At 44.4% G+C, this 20,494-nt stretch overlaps 1 protein-coding gene across 1 annotated transcript in view; it reads left to right on the top strand.

Moving 5' to 3' along the window:
• The window catches only part of FAM168A (family with sequence similarity 168 member A), a gene marked incomplete at its 5' end in the record, with an annotated part of 85,272 nt that overhangs the window by 7,097 nt on the left and 57,681 nt on the right, over nt 1-20,494 (top strand). Inside the window, 1 exon segment of the mRNA NM_001245197.1 lies at nt 19,388-19,475. Coding sequence (NP_001232126.1) covers nt 19,406-19,475 — 70 coding nt within the window.

Raw genomic sequence — 20,494 nt, 5'->3', positions numbered from 1 at the left:
TAAGATATCTTTAATGTCAAGATTGCAAAGTTCAAAAAAGCAGAACGGGGCTGGAAGTCAATAACTGCGCTTTCAGTTAGTTCTATATTTATGTGAGGCGTTATCAGCAGGATTTCTGTCCAGGATTCACTCCCTAAAAAGTCATGCATCCATGAAAGATGAGGGCTATGGCAAGTGGGGGATAATTGATTACTTATAACTTGTGAGACCACCTAAAAATGAAGTTCCTTGTTTCTTCTCTAGGCTTTTCTCTGAGTTCAGCCTGGTCTAGTGGAAGATGTCCCTGTTCATGGATGGGGATGGGAATGAGATGGGCTTTAAGGCTCCTTTCAACTCAAACCACTCTGGGATTCTAGGGAAACAAGCAGCACTCTACATTTGTGGAGCTGCTGTTGCCTTGTCTTTGGGTGGGTCAGGTTTGAAAGGTGTTTCTTCAGCAAAAGTGCCTGGAATGAAGCTGATTATTCATCAGAAATTACCAGTAAAGGGGTTTGCTGTTGTTCCCAGATACTGCTCAAGGATTATTTGGTAGTTCATTAAAGGCTTGGATAGGGATTTACAAGCTAATAGCTTTGGTTCCTCTGGTGGACTCGGGCTGGAGCCCCTAAATATTTTGCATTTAATGTTGAAATAAAGTGAGATTTTGGAGTGAGAAGCCAATTCTCTTGTTAGTTTAAAAAGTATTATAGTCAGAGAGTTTGCAGACTGGGGACAATAATTGGGTGTAGCTGTATGGGAAGACCACAGCAGCTTATCCACCGTTCCTCATCCCCTCCATTTCTGCTCTTCTTGGGGTGGAACAGTGACCCTGGGATGTCACCAGGGCATCCTCGGGCTCCCTTCCCCCAGCTGCCAGAGTGCAGGAATGGCAGATTCCCATCCCCACGGTGCTCCTGGCCTGCCAGAGCATCTCCCTGCAGTTCAGCTGTGAATCATTGCTTTATTTGTCATGTGCAGCTCCAGCCTGGCTGGAGAGCCTTCAATCGGAATTCACGGCGCTCTGCCAAGGCGCTGCATTGTTGTCAGAGCCCCATGGCTGATAAAACACATCCTGACTGCACAGTATTGCATCCATGGCATTGCATTCCTGCATGCGAGCTAATTAATGAGCCTAGGAATTTGTTGGGTTTAGCCCTGGGGATTATGGAGTGGGTGTGGGTGTTCTAAACTGTTAATCCGTATATTTTACTGTTGGAAAAATTCATTTTCCTGAGGGTTATTTGGCAGTACAAGTGCATCAGCAGGATCTCTGTAATGCAATCAGAATATCTTCTACACAAGAGGAAACGTGTATTCTTTTTCCTCAAACAAAAAGACAACTTGCTTTATGAGGAAAAAAAAAATTCCTTTCACAACCTTAAAATAATTCATTGGGGAAAAAGAAAGCTTTTGTTTTATGAAGGTTTTGTGTCTGCAGGATCCCAGATGAGTGCCATGTAGGAATTGAGTGGTGCTAGTGTTGATTTAGAAAAAAAAATCAGAATTCCTTGGACATGGGAGGTTATCAGTCAAATACTGCTTAGAGAAATTGTTGTAACTGTGCTGCCTTCAGCACCTCACCGAGGCACGGGGATGGGCGATAATGTGAGCAGAGTAGGCAGTATAAGAGCCTCACTTTTCTCCTGATAATTTAGCTAAATTATCAGTTTATAGTAAGAATATCTGTTGGTAAAATGAGAGGAGAAAATCGTCCTTACACTTACAATGTCCTTGTTCTCATCCCCCTGCTGCAGAGCTTGCTGCCAGTGCAGGGAGAGCATTGCAGGATTCCCTGTGGCTCTGCCTTCCCCTGTGTGTGTTTTTATAGAGTTCCTCTTCTTGTCTGCTACTTTGATTCTGCTTTTTCCTCAGAAGGCCACACACAGAGCTGAACCTTCAGTTCTCCTCACCATTGTCATCTTTCTTGTCATTTTCTTTATCCTTTTCCAGTCCCACCTGTGAAATGGGTGTGGTTTAAAAAAAGAAGATCCAAATGCCAGGTTTATGATCCGGTTTTTGTGTTGCTCTGCCGTGGCTCACAAATGAGGGTTGGCCTCAGAACAGACACAAATGAGTTTTACTGGCTCTTGAATGTTTTTGCAGGCTGATGAATTTAAAACAGAGGGAATTAAAATGTAAAGGTGCATCTGGGAAAGGGTGTCCCACATTTGCTCTATGGAGCCCAGCAATGGCACCAGAGGAAAGGGCAGGAACTGAAGGCCAGGAAGTTCCACCTGCACATGAGGCAGTACTTCTGCCAGGGACACCTTCCACTGTCCCAGGTTGCTTCAATCCCTGTCCAGCCTGGCCTTGGACACTGCCAGGGATCCAGGGGCAGCTACAGCTGCTCTGGGAACCTGTGCCAGGGAAGATTTCCTTCCCAATCTCCCATCCATCCCTGCCCTCTGGCATTGGGAGGCCATTCCCTGTGTCCTGTCCCCCCCTTGTCTCCAGTCCCTCTTCCAGATCTCCTGGAGCCCCTTGAGGTACTGGAATTTAACTGAGAAATGCTGCTAATTTTGGAAAAAAAAAAAAAAAAAAAAAGAAAATAAATGCAGTATTTAATGCACTTTTTAAATCATTTGGCAATTTCATTTTCATTGCATGGATACAAATATTACAGCATTCAATCAAGCATTTCAGAAGCTCCATTATAAGTGATTTTTGGATAGCCAAAAATTGCCTCTAGAGGATCTTTCTAAAACATCAGCCACTGCAATAGGAGCAGGATTTATTATTTTATTCAGCACACACACGTTACCTTGTCTCTCAGCAGATGATTTCACTCTCTGCACTTCTCTCAGGGCTCTCTGAATCTCCCAACTTAATTATGACTGTTATGAATAATTTATTCTACACAAACATTCCTTTGTCTCTTCTGTCTCTTTCCCAGTTTCCACTGCTGGTCCCTGTAAAGGTTCTGGGAGCACCTTACTGTCACCCTTTTGGGAGTCTGAAAATCCCGTGTTTAATACAGGCTGTTTCCTATTGCCTAACTGCTCCCTAATCCATAACATTCCCTTTTCCTATTGTCCTATAACTTTAATTTTTTAATACTGTCTCACTGGGGCTTTTGTAAGTAGCTTTTTGAGGTGGTCTATTCCCCAGTCCTGGACTCTTTAGCCACAATTGAAGGATTTGGGTTGAGTTATTTTGCTTCCCATGCTGTGTCTGTTTATCTGAGTGAGGGCACTGCAGCATTCCAGCCACTTTACTTCATGGGAGAGGAGACATTGGCTAGTTACATGGTAATCCTTAGGACACTTGTTAAAGATAAGGACAGTGCTGTTACATACTGAGCGATTTGAATGTGATAAAGTATTTTCAAACACATCATGGACAGGGCATTCTGAATTTCCCCTGACTTTTAAAGTAAACAATATTTGGTTTTATTGACTTTAGCATATATTGAGTTCTCTGGAAATTACCAATCTTTCCATACGTGGAATAAAAATGGAGCAGATTTGTATTTGCTATTTTTACTTTCTAGCTTGTTTAAGGTGTTCTGTACTTTTGTTTAAGCTCTTCTTGGTTTGGATTTTGACTCATTTGTTTCCCATGATTTTGTTTTCCACTGAACATCCTCCTCCCTGCTCTCCTGTTCTCCCATTTTTTGGGGGTTCTCTCACATTCCTCAAGCAGACGACAGGCAGAGTCTGTTGCCTTTAATTTTCCCACCTTTGGACTCTTCTTACATGAAATGATCTATATTTTAAATCCTCCTGGAACAGATGCAAATTTCTATGTCACCCTACTCACTTTAGAGAACATTGGTTTTTTCCCTGTCCCAAATAAGATTTTATTCTTGGCAGGGAAGAGCTGAAGTGCTGTTTGTTTGCAGAATTTCCAGATGACTGACGGCATGCTCAGCCCTCGGAGTCCTCATGGTAATCACAGCTCTTGCTATTGGAAAAACACATCAGAAGTCCCAAAATAAAGCAGGGAATGTACAGTATTCCCAAGTTAGGAACGCCATGTGTGGCTTTTGATGGCAGTTTGTTTGATTGTGAGATGTAGGAGAAGTGAAATCGTACAGATGCGTTCCAGGGAGAGCCAGAATCAGAGAATCAATAAAAGAGAGCCTTTTTTTCCTTTTCCTACTCATCCGGAAACACTTAGGAATGAGCAATTCCACCTCTTTGTCTTGTTGATGGCTGTTTTCTCCTGGTATAAGGAAATACTTTCCACTTGTATTAGACCATTATCTCACACGGATGTGGAACAGATTTCCATTTGCTGTTCTTGGCTGGGAAGGGCATCAGGAGAGAAATCTGCGGGAAGTTGGGGGAAAAAACCTGAGAATATGAAGTGCCTTAAGCTGCTTGACTGTGTGCTCTGACTTAGCCTGAAAATTCCTTTTGTTTGGGGTGCCTGTGGTGAGAATAACTAGGGAAGACACTGTGCCACTGATGGGGTTGCTGCTGTATTACTATTTTTATTTGGGGCTGGCAAAGCCTCTTGATGCTAAATCCCTCTCCCACAATAATTCCCAGCTTTTTCACCTGTGTTTCAGGAAGCCTTTGAGAAGGGAGTTATCAGGTCAGATTGTCTTCTTCTAATAACTAGAAATCCCCTGGAATTTCTTGGTAAATACCCTGTAGGATATGCTCCTGGTATAGGTACCCAGCCAAATCTGGACTTGGAATAGCTCAAAAGCCGTAAGTAAATATGTTCTTGGAATTACATTTTAAAATTGGTTTTCATCTTTAACTCATTTTGAAGTTAAAACCTAATTATGAATATTAAATTCAGTTTAAAGAATCCAATTTTCTTCTAGTTCTGCATTAAATGAGCTGCCAGAATTCACCTGGTGGTGACAGGTTGGGAAGGAATATTCTCTGAGGTGGCCTAACTAAACTGCAGACTCTAGCCTAAAACTGTATTTTAAACATTAATTTGCATAGAATTCAGGTCCTGTCTTTCAGAAAAAAAAAAAATTGATTACCTCTCCCCCAGCTGACCCTATCTATGATGAAACTGCAGTGGAAAATCAGGATTCATGCTTTGGGAAAAGGGGTGTTTGCCAGATTCTCATCTGAACTGCAAAGAGCAGCTTTGGCTTTGAAATGAGCCATGAGTTCACGGTGCCCTTCTATGGATGAGTGCCTGAAGGATGGATTTGGGCAGTGCTGTCTGTTTTTCTGGTCCTTTGTGTGACGTGGGCAAGTGCTGAATATAAAATTCAGCGGAAAATTCCCCCATGTGTTTTGTGTTGCTGGAAGTTCGGGTTGTGCTGGTTGATTTAGAAGGGGACATTGAAACACATGTTGGCAGCAGTTAAAAAGGACAATGTTTACTGGTCATCCCAAATGGTCTCATCCCAGGAAACATCAGCTGTTTATGCTGCTCAAGCCACTGGAGCACTTCTGGAATAGGGGAGCTCTTGCAGCTGTCCCAAACTGGCACCTCAGTGAAGCACAAAGAAACTTTACCCTGCCCAAGGTGCCTTGGATATGATGTAGAAATCTGAGGTGCCAGGCCGAGTGAATTTCAGCAAAGCCATGACAGCCAGGAGCCCTTTCTCAAATTGTAGCTGATTTCTGGGCCAGGGAACTCCTAAGTGGTGCAGTTGGCTGACGTAGTATGTTTTGGTCTTGTTTTGCTGCTCTGAACCAAGATTACTATGAGAAGAATGAGAATTAATTGTAGCACCATTGGATTAATTGTACACTGGAGTTCCTGCCCTCAGAGTTGCTGAAAGTTTGTCTGGATTAGCTCAGGAGCAGTGCAACAGTCCAGTACCACCCCTGTGGTCCCAAAGGCCCATATGTGGAAAAACTTCGGGATTTTGAATAAAAAATGAAAAGAAAGTAGACACACAGAGCATATAAATACTTTATCCAACGTGCATCTTTTCTGCAATCATTAAATACCTTGAAAAGATCCCTTCCAACCCAAGTCTATGGATGATTCTCTGATCCTGATAGTGAGGAATGGTCAACTCTGCTGTAAATTACAAAATGTGATGGAAGCTGAATTGGTGCAATCTGATTGACCATCTTATACTCTGCTGCTTGAAAAATTTCATCCCTTTATTCCAAGGCTCCTGAATGCAGTTAGTCTGGAGTTATTCAGTTGTGACATGACCTGGCTTGTTTCAAAGTGACACTTTGCAAGAAGTTAATAGAGCCATTTGTTTTCTCATGCTCTAATTGCTCCTTGAGCCCAAACAGCTCTGTGGATCCAAGGAAAGCAGGGAGCGAGAGGGGCCAAGTGTTGAGGGGCTGTTCTGAGGCTCTTGGTGTAGACTGAGACTCCATGGCTCAGCATCCCATCCAGCCCTGCCCTCTGGCACTGGGAGCCATTCCCTGTGTCCTGTCCCTCCATGCCTTGTCCCCAGTCCCTCTCCATCTCTCCTGGAGCCCCTTTAGGAAGGGCTCTGAGCTCTCCCTGGAGCCTTCTCCTCTCCAGGTTAGCACCCCCAGCTCTCCCAGCCTGGTTCCAGACTTCAGAGCATCTCTGTGGCCTCTTCCTATCATTTGAGAATAGCCAAATTTCTTTATTTTTCAAGGCAGATCTCTGTTGTTTCCTTTGATTTTTGCTTTACGTTTATGGGTACTTTTAATGTGGTTCCAATGCCGTGAACAAGAACTTTTGACTTGCTTATCTGTGAGCGCTGATTATTGACAGAGGTGTGAAAGTAAAATCACACTTATCTTGATAGAGTATGGATTCTGACCAGATACTGGGAACAAATTCTTCCCTGTGAGGGTGGGCAGGCCCTGGCACAGGGTGCCCAGAGAAGCTGTGGCTGCCCCTGGATCCCTGGAAATGTCCAAGGCCAGGTTGGATGGGGTTTGGAGCAAACCTGGGCTCGTGGAAGGTGTCCCTCCCCATGGCAGGGGATGGCACTGGATGAACTCTGAGGCCCTCCCAGCCCAAATTCTGGGATTCTGTATCTTTCCTTGTCCTCTTGCTGTGTCCAAATGTGGCAGTGTGTCTGTAGCAATTTTGGGTGAAATACCTGCTCTTGGCATGGTGCTGCTGATCCAGCCAGCAAAATGTTATGGAAGATTGGAGCTGGAAAAATGATGCCTTGTTCTGCAAGTTCAGGGATTCATAATGATTCATCTTCAGGCTGTTTGCAGCTGAGGGAGCAGAGCAAGACCCAGCAGTTGCTGGTGGTGAGAGTAGGAGAGCTGCCAAGGCACAGGCAGTGGCATTCCCTGGCTGGAAGGCTTTCCTCAGCCTCCCTGCTGAAGAGAGAATGAGTTTTTAGATGCTTTAAGGGCCTATTCAGTGCATCTCTCCTGACTTCCTCTCAACCAGACCTGGGACATCATGTATAACGTCACTTTCAGGTCTGTGGCTTCCAGTTAAACCAGTGCTTGTGCTTCACAGAGATCTATATTCCATATTGCATGGGTTTTCCTCAATAAAGGAGCCATGAAATAGTTTAGAAATCTGGACAAGTATAATTCTATGGAGCCACTTCAATTAACCTGAAACCTCTGTTAGCTGTTGTTTTTGCATTGATTGGTGATGGCTCGGAGATACACGGACCCTTATGAAGTCTCCAACTTATGTCAGGAATATGTAGGATATATGGGATATGGACCAGCAGGTCACCTCATTAACCCAGTCACCCCAAAATCCTGGTCAGGAGGGGCCTAAACCCAGCCCAGCTGCAGCACAACTTCAGCCCTCTCCTGGGAAGGGGCACGTGGGCTCAGACATCAGGTTACACCGAAGCAGAGCAGGGTAAAGTGTGTGATTGCTCCAAGGCTGATGCTGATGAGAAAGAAGTGATGTGCAGCCATAATTAACAGCCACTTAATTGAGTGATTTGCCCAGACTGTGTAGGATACAAAGCAGGATGTGTGAACACCCAGCCAAGGGCGGTTTGAACTTTGCAGGAAATGATCCGAGGTGGTGGGCAGAAGCTGCGGGAGCAGCTGCAAGCCTCTTTTTTTTTGGGGAATGTTGAGAGTTCCCAAACCTTTCCAGGGCTGCACATACTCATGCTCTCATCACCCATGGGAAAGTAAACCCCATAGTTCCTGCTGCTCATCTGAAGCCCTACTTTGTTTTTTGAGCAAACACTGCACAGCCTTAAAAGGCCCAACAGAACAGGATGCTTTTTCTTTGCTGGTGAAAGCAAGTGTTAAGGACTGGATTACAAGATGGGAAATGGAGTTGTATTTTTATGGGGCTCTTTTGTAATTGCAGGATTATGTCTAACAAAGATCCTCTTCAGCTACACCCGTATTTCATTCCCTTTGGAGGCTGGTGACCCCAGGGCTTTCCTTACCACGTTAAACTCTCTGAGATGGAGTTTTTCACTCTACATTCAAGATGGAATTTCCTTTTCCTGCTTCTTAGTATTTTGTTAACCTATTTTAGGAATGATTTCTCTGGATTTACACCAAATATAGCAGCCATGACTCAGCCTCTGTTCCTGGTTTTGGACTTAGGGATGCTCTTGCTGCTTTTGCATTCCCTCTGCCTCTGTAATTTCCCCCTCTAAGTTTCTAATCTAGTCCCCCTGCCTTCCTCCAGGAGTTTCCTTCAGTTTACATGGCTTTCCTATTGATCTCAGGATGGTCACAATATTTTATAAATGGGCAGCAGCAGAAGAATTCAGCACAGGGGATAGGACAAGGGTGGAATGGTTTTAAACTGAAGGAGGGTGAATTTAGATTAGATCTTGGGAAGGAATTTCTGTCTGTGAGGATGGGGAGGCCCTGGCAAAGGGTGCCCAGAGAAGCTGGGGCTGCCCCTGGATCCCTGGAAGTGTCCAAGGTGAGGCTGGACAGGGCTTGGAACAGCCTGGGATAGTGGAAGGTGACCCTGCCATGGCAGGGAGTGGAGTTGGATGGTTTTTAAGGTCCCTTCCAACACAAAGTCTGGGATTCCATAATGCACCATATCCAGGCTGTCAGACTGTCACAAAGCCCTCAGCTGGCATTTTAATATACAAGTGACAGATCTGGAGCTGCAGTGTTCTTCTGGAGCTCTGGGGAGATCCTGTTCCTCCACGTGGCACCTGTGGAGCAAAGTTCCTTGGAAGCTTCCTCCCCAGCACAGGCTGTCCTCTGCTGGGGCCACGGTGGGGCCGTGGCCTGGCTGGAATCAGGCTGGAATCAGGAACTCGTGGCACACATTGTCCAGGAGCCATGGCTGAGACAGGCTGCGCACAGCCGGGTGCAGAAGGCTGCAGAGGCACGGGAGGCTTGGCAGTGATGCCAGCTCCGAGTTCCCGAGGTGGTTAAGGGGCTGATGAGGATTTTTTTGAGTGCCCTCTTAATTGCTGGTAATTGGCAGCACAGCCTGAGCAGTTCTGTCTCGTGTTCAGTTCTCTGTTTGCCTGCTCTGATGTCTGCAGAAGATTTGCAGGATCAGATGGCAGCAGTGAATTGCAAATCAGGAGGATTAGCATTTGTATCAAATATGCTCCAGCAGAAGGAGATTACAAGTCCTGGGTCAGCAAGAGCTCAGGAGTGTAGCTGTGGAGCTCCTGCTGCTGTGGGGATGGGAATTCTGCTCTGCTCCTTCTACAAGGCTGGTTTAACAGATCATAGAATCATCCTGAGCTGGGAAGAACCCACAAGTATCAAAATCCAACTGCTGGCCCTGCAAAGACACCCCCTGTGCCTTTCTGAGTCTTGTTCAAACACTCCTGGAGCTCTGGCAGCCTTGGGGCTGTGCCCACTCCAGTGCTCCATCTGGGTCAAGAACTTTTTGGTAGTAATTATATTTAGATTTACCTTCTGCCAACATGTTGTGTTGTCCTGTTAAAATGTAGAATAAAATCCTTCCAAAATGGTGTTCCCATCCTTCAGTATCAGACCTCCCTTTCTCCTTCCGGCCAGTGGACAGGTATTTTACATCAGATAAAAGACCAAGAGAGGAGCAGGCACACATTTCATGGTTTTAGAGCTGCTTTTAGTGTTGGCTGAGCTGAACAAAGGAGGGATGTGAGGACATCAATGGCAGCTTCACCTCAGCTCATCCACACCAAGTAGGAAATACCTGTGGGCTCATTTTCATTTACAAACTAAAAGTGGGAGCAGGGGAAACCTGGGTTTACTCTGCCAAGGGTTTAAACACCCACAGAACACACAGATGAGCTGCTGCCTGTGGCAAACAGGCTGCCTGAGGGGGAAATTAAAAGTGCCACCCTAAAACCCTTTGTAATTACATTTCCATAGCCTTCAGCCACACTGGGAGGACAAACCTGACACTGTTGTGCTGACACCGAAATCTGGGCACAGCTGGGTTTTATTTTCCAGAGAAAACAGAGGCATGTGAAGTACATCCTTCTCCCCTTGTTTTGTGTACTTTCCATCTTCCTCTGGCTTTGCACTAGGTGTGTTCTGCACGTGGAGGGATGCTGGTGGGATGGCACAGCCTCAGTAATGCCAATGAGGGACACCTGTGTCCTGGGAAATTTATGTGGAAATACTTTATGGAGTGTTGTTCACTGTGTTCTGATTCTAAATGCAGGCACCATTGTGTTTAAATTCACCTAGGTAAAGAAATGAAAATATAAAATATATATTAAAAATGTGATTAAAGGCATATTATTAATTGAAAAGGAATAACCAGATCATTCTACAGTTTTTGAAAGAAGTCAATTTGGGAAAAGAATATAGAGAAGGGGGAAACACAGCAAGAAGTGTCTTGCTGTGTAACATTAGTTCTTTCTGAAGTGTGTATTCCCAGGCTCTCTAGATCGTCTAGAGGTCGTAGCCACTCTCATAATTTGCCCTCCTTTTCTTTCCCTCAAGGACATTTTTTTCAGTCCTGTTGCCTGGCAATTCCTGTGAAGGTTGCCCAGGCCCTGCCCTGTGCTTTCCCTGTGTTCCCTGTGCTGGTCACATTGTCCAGAGAATGCACATCCAGTCTGGTTTCTCTCCTACCCACAGTGTGTGCTGCCTACTGGGCTGCTTATTATATATTTAATTCCTTCTAGATCCCTTGTTAGTTCTTCCTTACTGTTGGAATCATCTCTTACAGCTGAATTAATCATTGAACAGAAACCAGGAACTCAGTTGCTGTTGTTTATTAAGGAAATTAAAAACATGCCGCTAGTATTTCACAAAATGTCTTCTGGGAATACTGAGTTTATTTTCCAGGCATGGAAAAAAACTTGTGAATTCATTAAAAAATAGAGCGAATCTTACCAAAATTAGTGCCATACCAGACTGGGGGTTTTATCACAGTTATTATCAATTTAGGCTTTGTCAGAAGACAGAGAAATCTGGAGAAAGGAAATCTGTCTCTTGAGTAGGTGATGTGCACCTGTTGTATGATTGATAGAGTTCATTTAAGATGAAAATTAAATTGTTAGGGAGAAATGATGGCAGAAAGAAGCCTTATTATGTGCAGAGATGAGGCTTATCAGCATGAAAAGAAATGTGTCACAAATTGGTTGCAAATCAAAGGACTGATTTTTTTCCTTCTTTTTCAAAAAGGCACAAATAAGGGTGTGCACTGTAAATCATGGAATTGCTGTGTAATGTGTGCTGGGATCTTTTGTGCAGTACAAGAAGGCTTTTTCTCTGTAGAGTTTATAATATGAAGCTGTGAGGCTACGGATAGCTCTGTGTGCTTAAACCAGGTGGGTTTATTCTGGCTACACCTGAGTGTGTTGTAAAATTAACACTGATTTCTAAGAAGAATTAAATTACCAGTCATAGGTACAGACATGGAATTGTTAAACTTGGAAACAGCCTCCAAGGACATTGAGTCCAAATGTTTCCCTGGCACTGCCACCAAGAGTGGGATTTCAGACAAGGGATGGAGGGGCAGGACACAGGGAATGGCTTCCCACTGCCAGAGGGCAGGGATAGATGGGATTTTGGGAAGGAATTGTTCCCAGTGAGGGTGGGGAGGCCCTGGCACAGGGTGCCACAAAGAAACTGTGGCTGTCCCTGGATCCCTGGCAGTGCCCAAGGCCAGGCTTGGAGCAGCCTGGGCTAGTGGAAGATGTCCCTGCCCATGGAATTGGTGGAACTGGAGGATTTTCAAGGTGGCTCCCAACCCAAACCATTGTGTGATTTTGTGATTGTTTAACTTGCATGGATGCTGAAGCTCTGGCTTTTGAAGTGGCTCCTCTGCTCCTGGACCTTGTAGCCAGGAGGGATCAACCTGAGACGAGTACATATGTTCATGTGGGAAGGCCAATGTTTGCTTGGTGCTTCAGACTAATCTTTTCCTTTTGAACATTTCCAAGACACTTCCAGGACTTTTTTTTACTGTCTTTTTGCTCTCGGCACTCACTGTTATTTTAAGGAAGAAGGGAATGGTTGATCTGCAATTTCTGCCCTGCCATTCATTCTCCAAACTGGTCTTATGCCCCTGATAGGAAAGAAGGAAGCAAAGCTGGGTTTTCCAGCCATCATAGGCTGGAGATTTAGTAGTTCTTTTTTTCCTCATATAAACTGCAAGCTGTAAGCTCCTTCAAACTTCTCTTCTCACTCTTCAGTGCGGGAAGGTATGTCCAGAAGTCTGTGAAAAGTGTTAATTGTTGATTTGCTGTGGCCTTTCAGCCCTTTCCTTTGTGTTGTTGCAAAAGCATTCCTGGTTTTGGCCTCCTGCGCTGGGAACCTGAACGAGTGTTTAGGTGAATAAAAGCACTTCAAAATGTTCTGTAATGTCAGGCTGTAAAATTTTTTGCTTTTCCAGTGGTTGTGAACTATGAATATGCCAATTGAGTGCATATTGCATGTGTTAGGGATCATGCCATACATGCACTGATTATCGCCTCTTTTCCCTTATACAGTGTCTGCCAATAACCTCTGGTAATTCCTGTATGGAATGTTTGACTTGTGTTTGAGGCCTGGGACAGCTTTACAGACATCTGTAGCTTTCATTGAAAGATTTCTGTCGTGGTCATCTCTGTAAGCTTGATTTCTATTCTGCTGGTTGTTTTACTGAGCTCTGCCTATGATTGTTGTGATTGGAGTGAGGGAATGCCACTGCCTGCCTGTCCTATGGATGGGAAAGACTTTCAGGCTCCTGGGCTTGTTAACACAGAGCCTTTTGCCAACACAAAATTACAAAAAGACGATGATAAACAAACTTCTTGCCAAAGCTCCCTTCCTGCTGACAGATTTAGCCTGGGCCCTCCTTCATCTTCCCTGGTACTGCTTTGTTTCAGAACGAAGATTCCAAAATATTTAAGGAAGAAGGGACTGTTAGGGAGGATTTGTTTGCACTGTTCATCTTTGTATTTCCCAGTCTCTAAACCCCATCTGGGTCCATCCATCAGCAGAGGAAAAGAAAAAGACAGGGAGAGATTTGCTGTGCTGCCCAATGGGAAAGTGGGGCTGGAGCTTCTCCTCAACCCTGCTTTGGGTTTCCAGTCTTGAATAGAGAAGAAATCCCAGAATTGACCAGAAAACAGGATCTGGGTGAAGATTGTTAGAGAGCAAGAGGAACAACCATGGCTGGAAGTGACAAATTACAGCCAAAACCTGCAGCACAGTGGATTTGACCAAATAGAGCCCAGGAAAGCCTGACCCATCTGTTATTAAAAAGATATCTCTACCCTCATCTGATTTTAATTCCAGGAATATTGTATTGCTGATTGCCAACTTTGTATGGTGTGATTGACTCCCAGACAAATTTAGATGTTTATCCTATTGCAATCCATGGGAAGGAGTAATGTTTTCAGTAATTGGGATACGGCTTCAGAGGGATTCTCCCATCTTGGGGTGGGTAATTATAAAAATGGAGGGAAGGTAATTAGTGGTAGTGGTTGGAAATTTTGGGGCAAAACATAAATTAAAGCTTGTCTTTGAGGATAATGTGATGGAAAGTGGATATTAGACCTGAATCCTGGTCCTGCCAGTGTGGTGTGGTCAACCCTAGAATCATGGAATCATTTAGGTTGGAAAAGCCCTCTGAGACCATTGAGTCCATCTGTGAACCCAGGCCAAGGCCACCACTAACCCATGTTCCCTGAATACTTCCAGGGATGGTTATTCCACCTATTCCAATGCTCCCAGTGAGCTCACCCTTGAACCCATTGCTCTCCTGCATCTTCTCTGCATCTGTAAAACAAAGCCAAAGAGGTGATCCATTATTTCATATTTTTAAAGAGCTTGGAAGGGAGGGAAGATGGTATTTATTAGTATCAGAAGTTGTGTTTTTATGGATTTTTCTCTTGTGTCTAGTTCTTCTGTCTGACTCCTGCAGTGCAGCTTCTCTTAGGAGAAGGAGCAGTGGTTGGCTGGGAGAAGGGTCTGAAGCAGCTCAAGAAGGCTCAGATAAGAAAGATAACTAAGAATATTTTGTTCTGTTTTTTGTAGTGCTTGGATGATGTTGTGGGGTGGATGTTTATAATCCAGGCTTTTCCTGGTGGCCAACCCAAATCTCCCAGGCAGTGCTTGTGGAAAGGAAGGAGCAGAGAGAAGTGTCTTCAAGCTGTGTGTTCCAAGAAGCCTTTCCAGCAGAACATAATGAAGTAGAATAAGGAAGACAACAGAATGGAGATAATCAGCTGGAGGAGGCTGTGGCTCAGTCGGAGAGCACAAAGTACAAGAGTACAGCAGGGTTCATCTCCAAAGGGAAAGTCAGCAAGGCCTCAAGTTAGAGAAATTAATAGGAATATATCAAGGAAGTTGTTTGAGAGCTGCTGAGAATGGTTTGGGACTCACTGGGGCAGATATGTTAGATCTTTTAAAAAATACATGTATTTATTGGTTACCTGCTGGTGAAACCCATCAGACTTGCTGATAAAAGGCTGAGAATTTGCAGCACAGAATTCATCTGCATGAACACATTTTCTTCTCTGGAAACAAGTTAATATAACCCCAGATGTGCCAGAATCTTTTGGGTTTTGTCATTCTGAAATTTCTTGTGGGGGAACTGGTTCAAGGCCAGGTTGAATGGGGCTTGGAATAACCCGGTCTGGTGGAAGGTGTCGCTGCCCATGCTTGGAACTGGATGAGCTTTAAGGTTCCTCCCAGTCCAAACCAGTCTGTGAATATATGATTCAATAATTTCTCATTTATTTAGGCTCAGAGGGGTATTTGTGTAAGCTCTGCATAATTCAACCAGGCAAACACAATTCCTTGCCTGACTTTGTGGCTCCTCCTCTTTATTCATCTCAAGCTGGAAGTGGGGTCATGAGTCCTGAGCCTACCTGGAGCAGGGATGTGGAAGATGAATCTGCTCCGGGTACATTTGTAGGCAGAATATGCAGGTATTTCGCCACCCATATTCAGGTTTACCTGGGCGACAAGTGATCCCATCTCCCTAGGACTTTTCAGGGAGGACAGGGATTTCCTGTACAATATTTCAATATGCAGTCTAAAATATTAAATTGAATTAATTACTGAATTATCATTTTTTGATCCTCTGGCTTTTAAGCAGATCGTAAACTTCAGCAAATGAAAGGTCGAGATTTTTCCTGCCTCAGCATTTATTTTTTGGGCAGTTCAAGGTCAGCAAATTCCAAAGTCAAGAGTTGCTTTGTACTTATAAATTATCCATTTCATTTTTTGTACAATGAAGACAAAAGGGCTTGTTGCTGTTAGGGATGTCAGGCTTTTCTCCATTGGAAAACCTGATTATTTAGTTCTTCATCTCAGAGGACGCAGCAGGTGATGAGAATGTGGCTCCTTGGGGTTTTGTCTCCCAGGACACTCTCCTCTGTCTCCTCAGTGAAGATCTGAGTGCTCCTGTCCTGCTTTGGAGGTGGATCTGATGGAAGATGCTGTAGGACTGTAAAATTTTGGGAGCTGGGGGAGTTCACCTGGAGAGGAGAAGGCAACCTGGGATAGTGGGAGGTGTCCCTGCCCATGGCAGGGTTTGGAGTTGGATGATCTTTCGGGTCTTTCCCACCCAAACCAGTCTGGGTTTCCATGTGTCAACCTGATGTGTTCACATTACATATATATATATAATATATTACATATACATTATATAAAACCCTGTTACATTTCTATAACAAGTTCAATATTTTGTTTCACATGAGAGGTGTTCAGTCAACTCTTAAGATGTCGCTAAAAAAAGAATAAATTAAATAAGAAGCTACTCATTGTGGAAACAAATCTCCAAGCTTGTGCCCACTGTCCCAGACTTTTTTGGGGAAAGGTGGGATGTACCCATGTAACTTGCCTAAATTAATTTTTAACAGATGAATTGGAAGGTAATTTAATTATTGTTTGGTGGATCCCAAGTGAGGGTCAAGCTTCAAACGACTTAAGGGAAAAATTGTCAGAAAATTAGTGGAATTTGCATGGAGTGTAAGGTCAGGAGGCCTTTTCATGTTCAAGGAGACTTTGGCTGAATATTATTAGCATGCAATTTGTATAAAATTCATTTAAAGAGGTGATGTGCAGGTCAAGGAAGAAAAGTATCTCTTTTCTTTGTTCATACACTCTCATGTTGGTTTTGTGCCACCTGATGTGAAATAAATTGCTTTTGGCACATAGAGAAAATAGTACCCTCTCTTCTGAGCATAGGAAACGGGGCTCTCAAAAGGGATTGCATCCCAGTGCCACAAAAAACAAGGCAATGGGAGTTTAAAGGGAAAATCACCTTGACACCGGAATGACTTGAAAGAAAATGGAAAAAATGTCTGTTGTTCAGAACAGCTCCCTTTTCCATTGTTTACTCTTTTCTTTTCAAGTTCAGAGCTACTATTTAATTTTTGGAGAGCCTGAAATATTCACCTTTCCATGTCACTGTTTTAAAAACCCTGCAAAATATATTTATTTCTCTGTTTGTAAAGATTTCATTCCTTTGTTCTGAAAAGATAATGATAATAACTTCATTAACTTCCTGGATTTTCCATGCTGGCTTTATTCTTTTAGCTTTTATATTGAGTCAGAGGTTGGACTTGATGATCTTGGAGATCTTTTCCGACCATAATGATGAGGGTTGCAAACCCCTCTGTGGAGATGGGGGGATCTGGGCACAGTGTTTCCAAAGCCACCAAGTAAACCAGTGATGGGGGAAAGCAGTGGGATGAGATGTTCCTGGTGTCCTGTGTCTGTAGGAGTTTGGAGATACAGTGATTCCTGATTCCCAGGAGTGGGGGACACACTCATGGAATCAGAGAGTCATTAAGTTTGGAAAAGCCCTCCAAAGTCATGGAGCCCAACCATTCCCCAGCTCTGCCAAGGCCACAGTGACCCATTCCCGCCCTCTCTTGTGGCTCTGTTTGCCCTTCATGTGGAGCAGTTGCTGGTGGGATGGGAGCGTGTCCTGCACTTTCACAGGGAGGATAAAATAGATGAACGTGTAACCAGGTTACAGCCACAAAGTATCCCGGGACTGTTTGCTAGCAGTTTATTCCCATGGCATTCCTGCTGGAGTTACTCCTTGCTGGAGTCTCTCGGAGCAACTGAGCGTGGCTGTCTCAGGGATTAGGAAGCGCTGGAAGCTCCTGCTATAGAGCAGCACTGGTGTTTGTCTGTTTATAATTAATTTTTAGTAGTCTTTTTGTTGGGCATTCATGGCCACAAGCGAACTCTGCAGGTTCTGGCGGTGCAGAAGGTTTAATTTTGCTAATCCTGTTTTATTCCCATTTCAGTGTAGCTGTTTCAATGCCACAACATGGTGCCTGCAATGAATTTCAAATATATTTTCGGATGGCATTGTCTTGCAGAATGGGAGAGAAAATCATCCCTCCCAAATGCAGTTTGCAGGGGCTCTTTCCTGCTGTCTGGAAATCCCACCCTGCATACAAAGCAGGGAGGAAGCACAAACCTCTTCCTCACAAGCTCTCAAGCCCCCACCACAGTTACAACATTTTTATCTGGGATAAAAAGCATTTCTTTCTTCTTTCTCAATAAGAGTGTTTTGCTTTTACCATTTGGTACAACACCTAATGCAAGCCACCCATACGCAGTCTTTTTTTTTTCCCCCCGAATTATGATTTTTTTGTACTCTTTCCACACACAAGAGTACAAATGAAATGGTGCTGGCATTGAAAAGGCACTTTAGAAAAGCAGCCGTGATTCCAAGCCCTGTCTGGGAGCAGGTCCAGCTGTCACTGGGTGGTTTTTGGGAAGGAACAAGGAAAAGGTGAAGTGTTACCCTCCTATATTTTATTTCATAAAATTACAGAATGATGTAGGTTGGAAGGGACCTTAAAGCTCATCCAGTCCCATGGGCAGGGACAGCTTCCACTGGATCAAATGTTTCAAGCCCCATTCAACCTGGCTTTGGGCAGTTCCAGGGATGGGGCAGCCACAGCTTCTCCAGGCAGCCTGGTCCTACACTGATTTTCTTAAAGATCTTCTTAATGATGTGTGCTAGTGAAGCCACTGATGGAATTCCGAGTCTCCCTGTCTCTTCCCACTTGCTTATAGCCCTGGCTTCCTTTGCTTTGAGAATGGCTCCTTCAGTGCTAACTTGGGGGTGGAGGGACAGCTAATTAATTAAGCACTAATTGTTGTCAAGTCATCGGTGCTAACATGTAACGTTTGACTTGTTTACTCTCCGGAGGTGAAGTGAAAGGAGTTAATGATGTAACAAATTGCGTCCCCATCATGAGGGACTTGTTTGGAGAGAATGGTGTTATTTATGAACTGTAAAATAACACATTTTAACAAAATCCCCAGATTTTGAAGCAAGATGGGTTTGGTTCTGGTGTGAAATTACCACTAGATAGCTGTGGAGACGAATGCGTCGCCTAATAAAGCTTAATGACTGATTTTCCCATTAATCAGAACTGAGAATGTGCTTCATTAAGATAATTAACTGAGCCAGTTGCTTAACTGACACTTAGGAGACACAAATTCCCAAGTTACTTGCTTTCCTCTTAATAAAACCCACAAGAAGCTGACCCGGCTTCGTCGTTTTTATCGGAGAGGGGAGCACAAGGACTGTGGGAATCTCCTTGCTCACGTGAGCTCCGCGACAGAGTCTCCCGTGGGACACGGGTAGGATCAGGGGGTGGCCCTGCCCAGACCCACACAGGATCCAAGCCTTGGCCTGCAGGTTTTCACAGTCAGCTCACGCTGAAAGCTCACCAAGACTTGCCCTCCTCCATCTCGCCAGCGGCCAATGGTCTTTTATCTGCTGCTTTCAGAAAGGTCAGGTCTTCGGCACAGTTGGTTTTATCACCCAAGAACTGCTCGCTCTTCCAAGGGGGAGAATTCCTTGCCTGACTTTGTGGCTCCTCCTCTTTGTTCATCTCCAGCTGGAAGTGGGGTCATGAGTCCTGAGCTCCCCTGGAGCAGGGATGTGGAAGATGAATCTGCTCCGGGTACATTTGTAGGCAGAATATGCAGCGCTGGAGAAGTTGTGGGAATTAACGGAGAGATCCAAAACTTGAATTATTAAATATGCTATCTGGTTGTAACGTCTGGTTGTAAATCCCTTCCTTCACAGCTGTCTGTGTCTGGCATTCTAACAGGGTGATGCTATCAGGACTCTGCACAGACAGCGACTCGGGAGCCAACGTAAGGCAACCATCTCAACTCTGCTTTTCTTTTGTCCTCAGAGTTCCTGGTCTTCCACCATGAATCCTGTTTACAGCCCCGTCCAACCTGGGGCTCCCTACGGAAACCCGAAGAACATGGCCTATACAGGTAGGACAGCTGGTTGTGGCTTTTCCTGGATGGCTGCATGTGGTGGTGGCTAATCCCTTAATGAAGGAGAAAGATTTCCCATCAGGGAGCTGGATAGGACTGTGATTCACAGGGAAAACCATGCAGCAAAGCCAGTGCAGCGAGGGTGGTGAGGAGAGTTGGGGCTGAATTCATGAGAAGAGGATGCCCTGGAAATCCTAAGGAAAAGGATCCAAAGGGCTTTTTTCTTTAGATGAACAAACATGCGGGTGCCGGGACAGTCCAGCAGGAGGGCTTCCCTCAGGAGCTTCCCTGAACCACTGGGGTGCACATGCTGGAATAATCCAGCTATGGAAATGAGGATCCCACAGCTGAGAGCCCCTTGTTTAGAGACTATCCAGGTATTGTGATAGATGATGACTTAAGCTACAGTATTGGCTGATTTTTTTTTAATATATTTCAAGTTGTGCTTTGGTTGAATTAATCTTACGTGGAAGAGCAAGTCTGTTGTCTGTTTGAAACCTTCTTTAGAACTGAGTTGTCTAAAAATGTCATCCTTAATACTCGAGAAAGATGTTTCCCATCATTATGTAACTAGTGGGGAACTAAAGTGTACTGGTATGGCAAGAATTCATTTGGGAGAAAAATGGTACTTTGGAAAAAGAAAATCTCAGTTTAGGTGTATCTGGTTTTCCCTGTGGATTATGTTCACCTTGCCTTGCTTTGATCTTGTAACCCCCTAACAAAATCAGCCTTGGAAAACTCATTTTTATACCATTTTGGGGAATGTAATCAGCTACTGGGTGTTGTGTTAGGGCTTCCTACTTTCTACGTGCATTGACTTTCACCTGATAGGTGGAATTATTTGGGAATGTGCTTTTGTGGAGGAGAGTGGCCAGCAGCAGATGGGAATGAAAATCAAATACTCTCAGCTGCTTTGTGCATGGAATATTCTGGTTGAGTTTGGCAGCTCTTCCAGCTGGTGGATCAGTGGGGCTGTGAGGAGCCCTGTCTGAGACTCTGCAGAGCAGAGAGTTCCT

This window comes from Taeniopygia guttata, chromosome 1 (genome assembly GCF_048771995.1).
Source record: "Taeniopygia guttata chromosome 1, bTaeGut7.mat, whole genome shotgun sequence".
NCBI classification, from domain to species: Eukaryota; Metazoa; Chordata; class Aves; order Passeriformes; family Estrildidae; genus Taeniopygia; species Taeniopygia guttata.
This window is presented reverse-complemented; position numbering and strand designations above follow the sequence as displayed.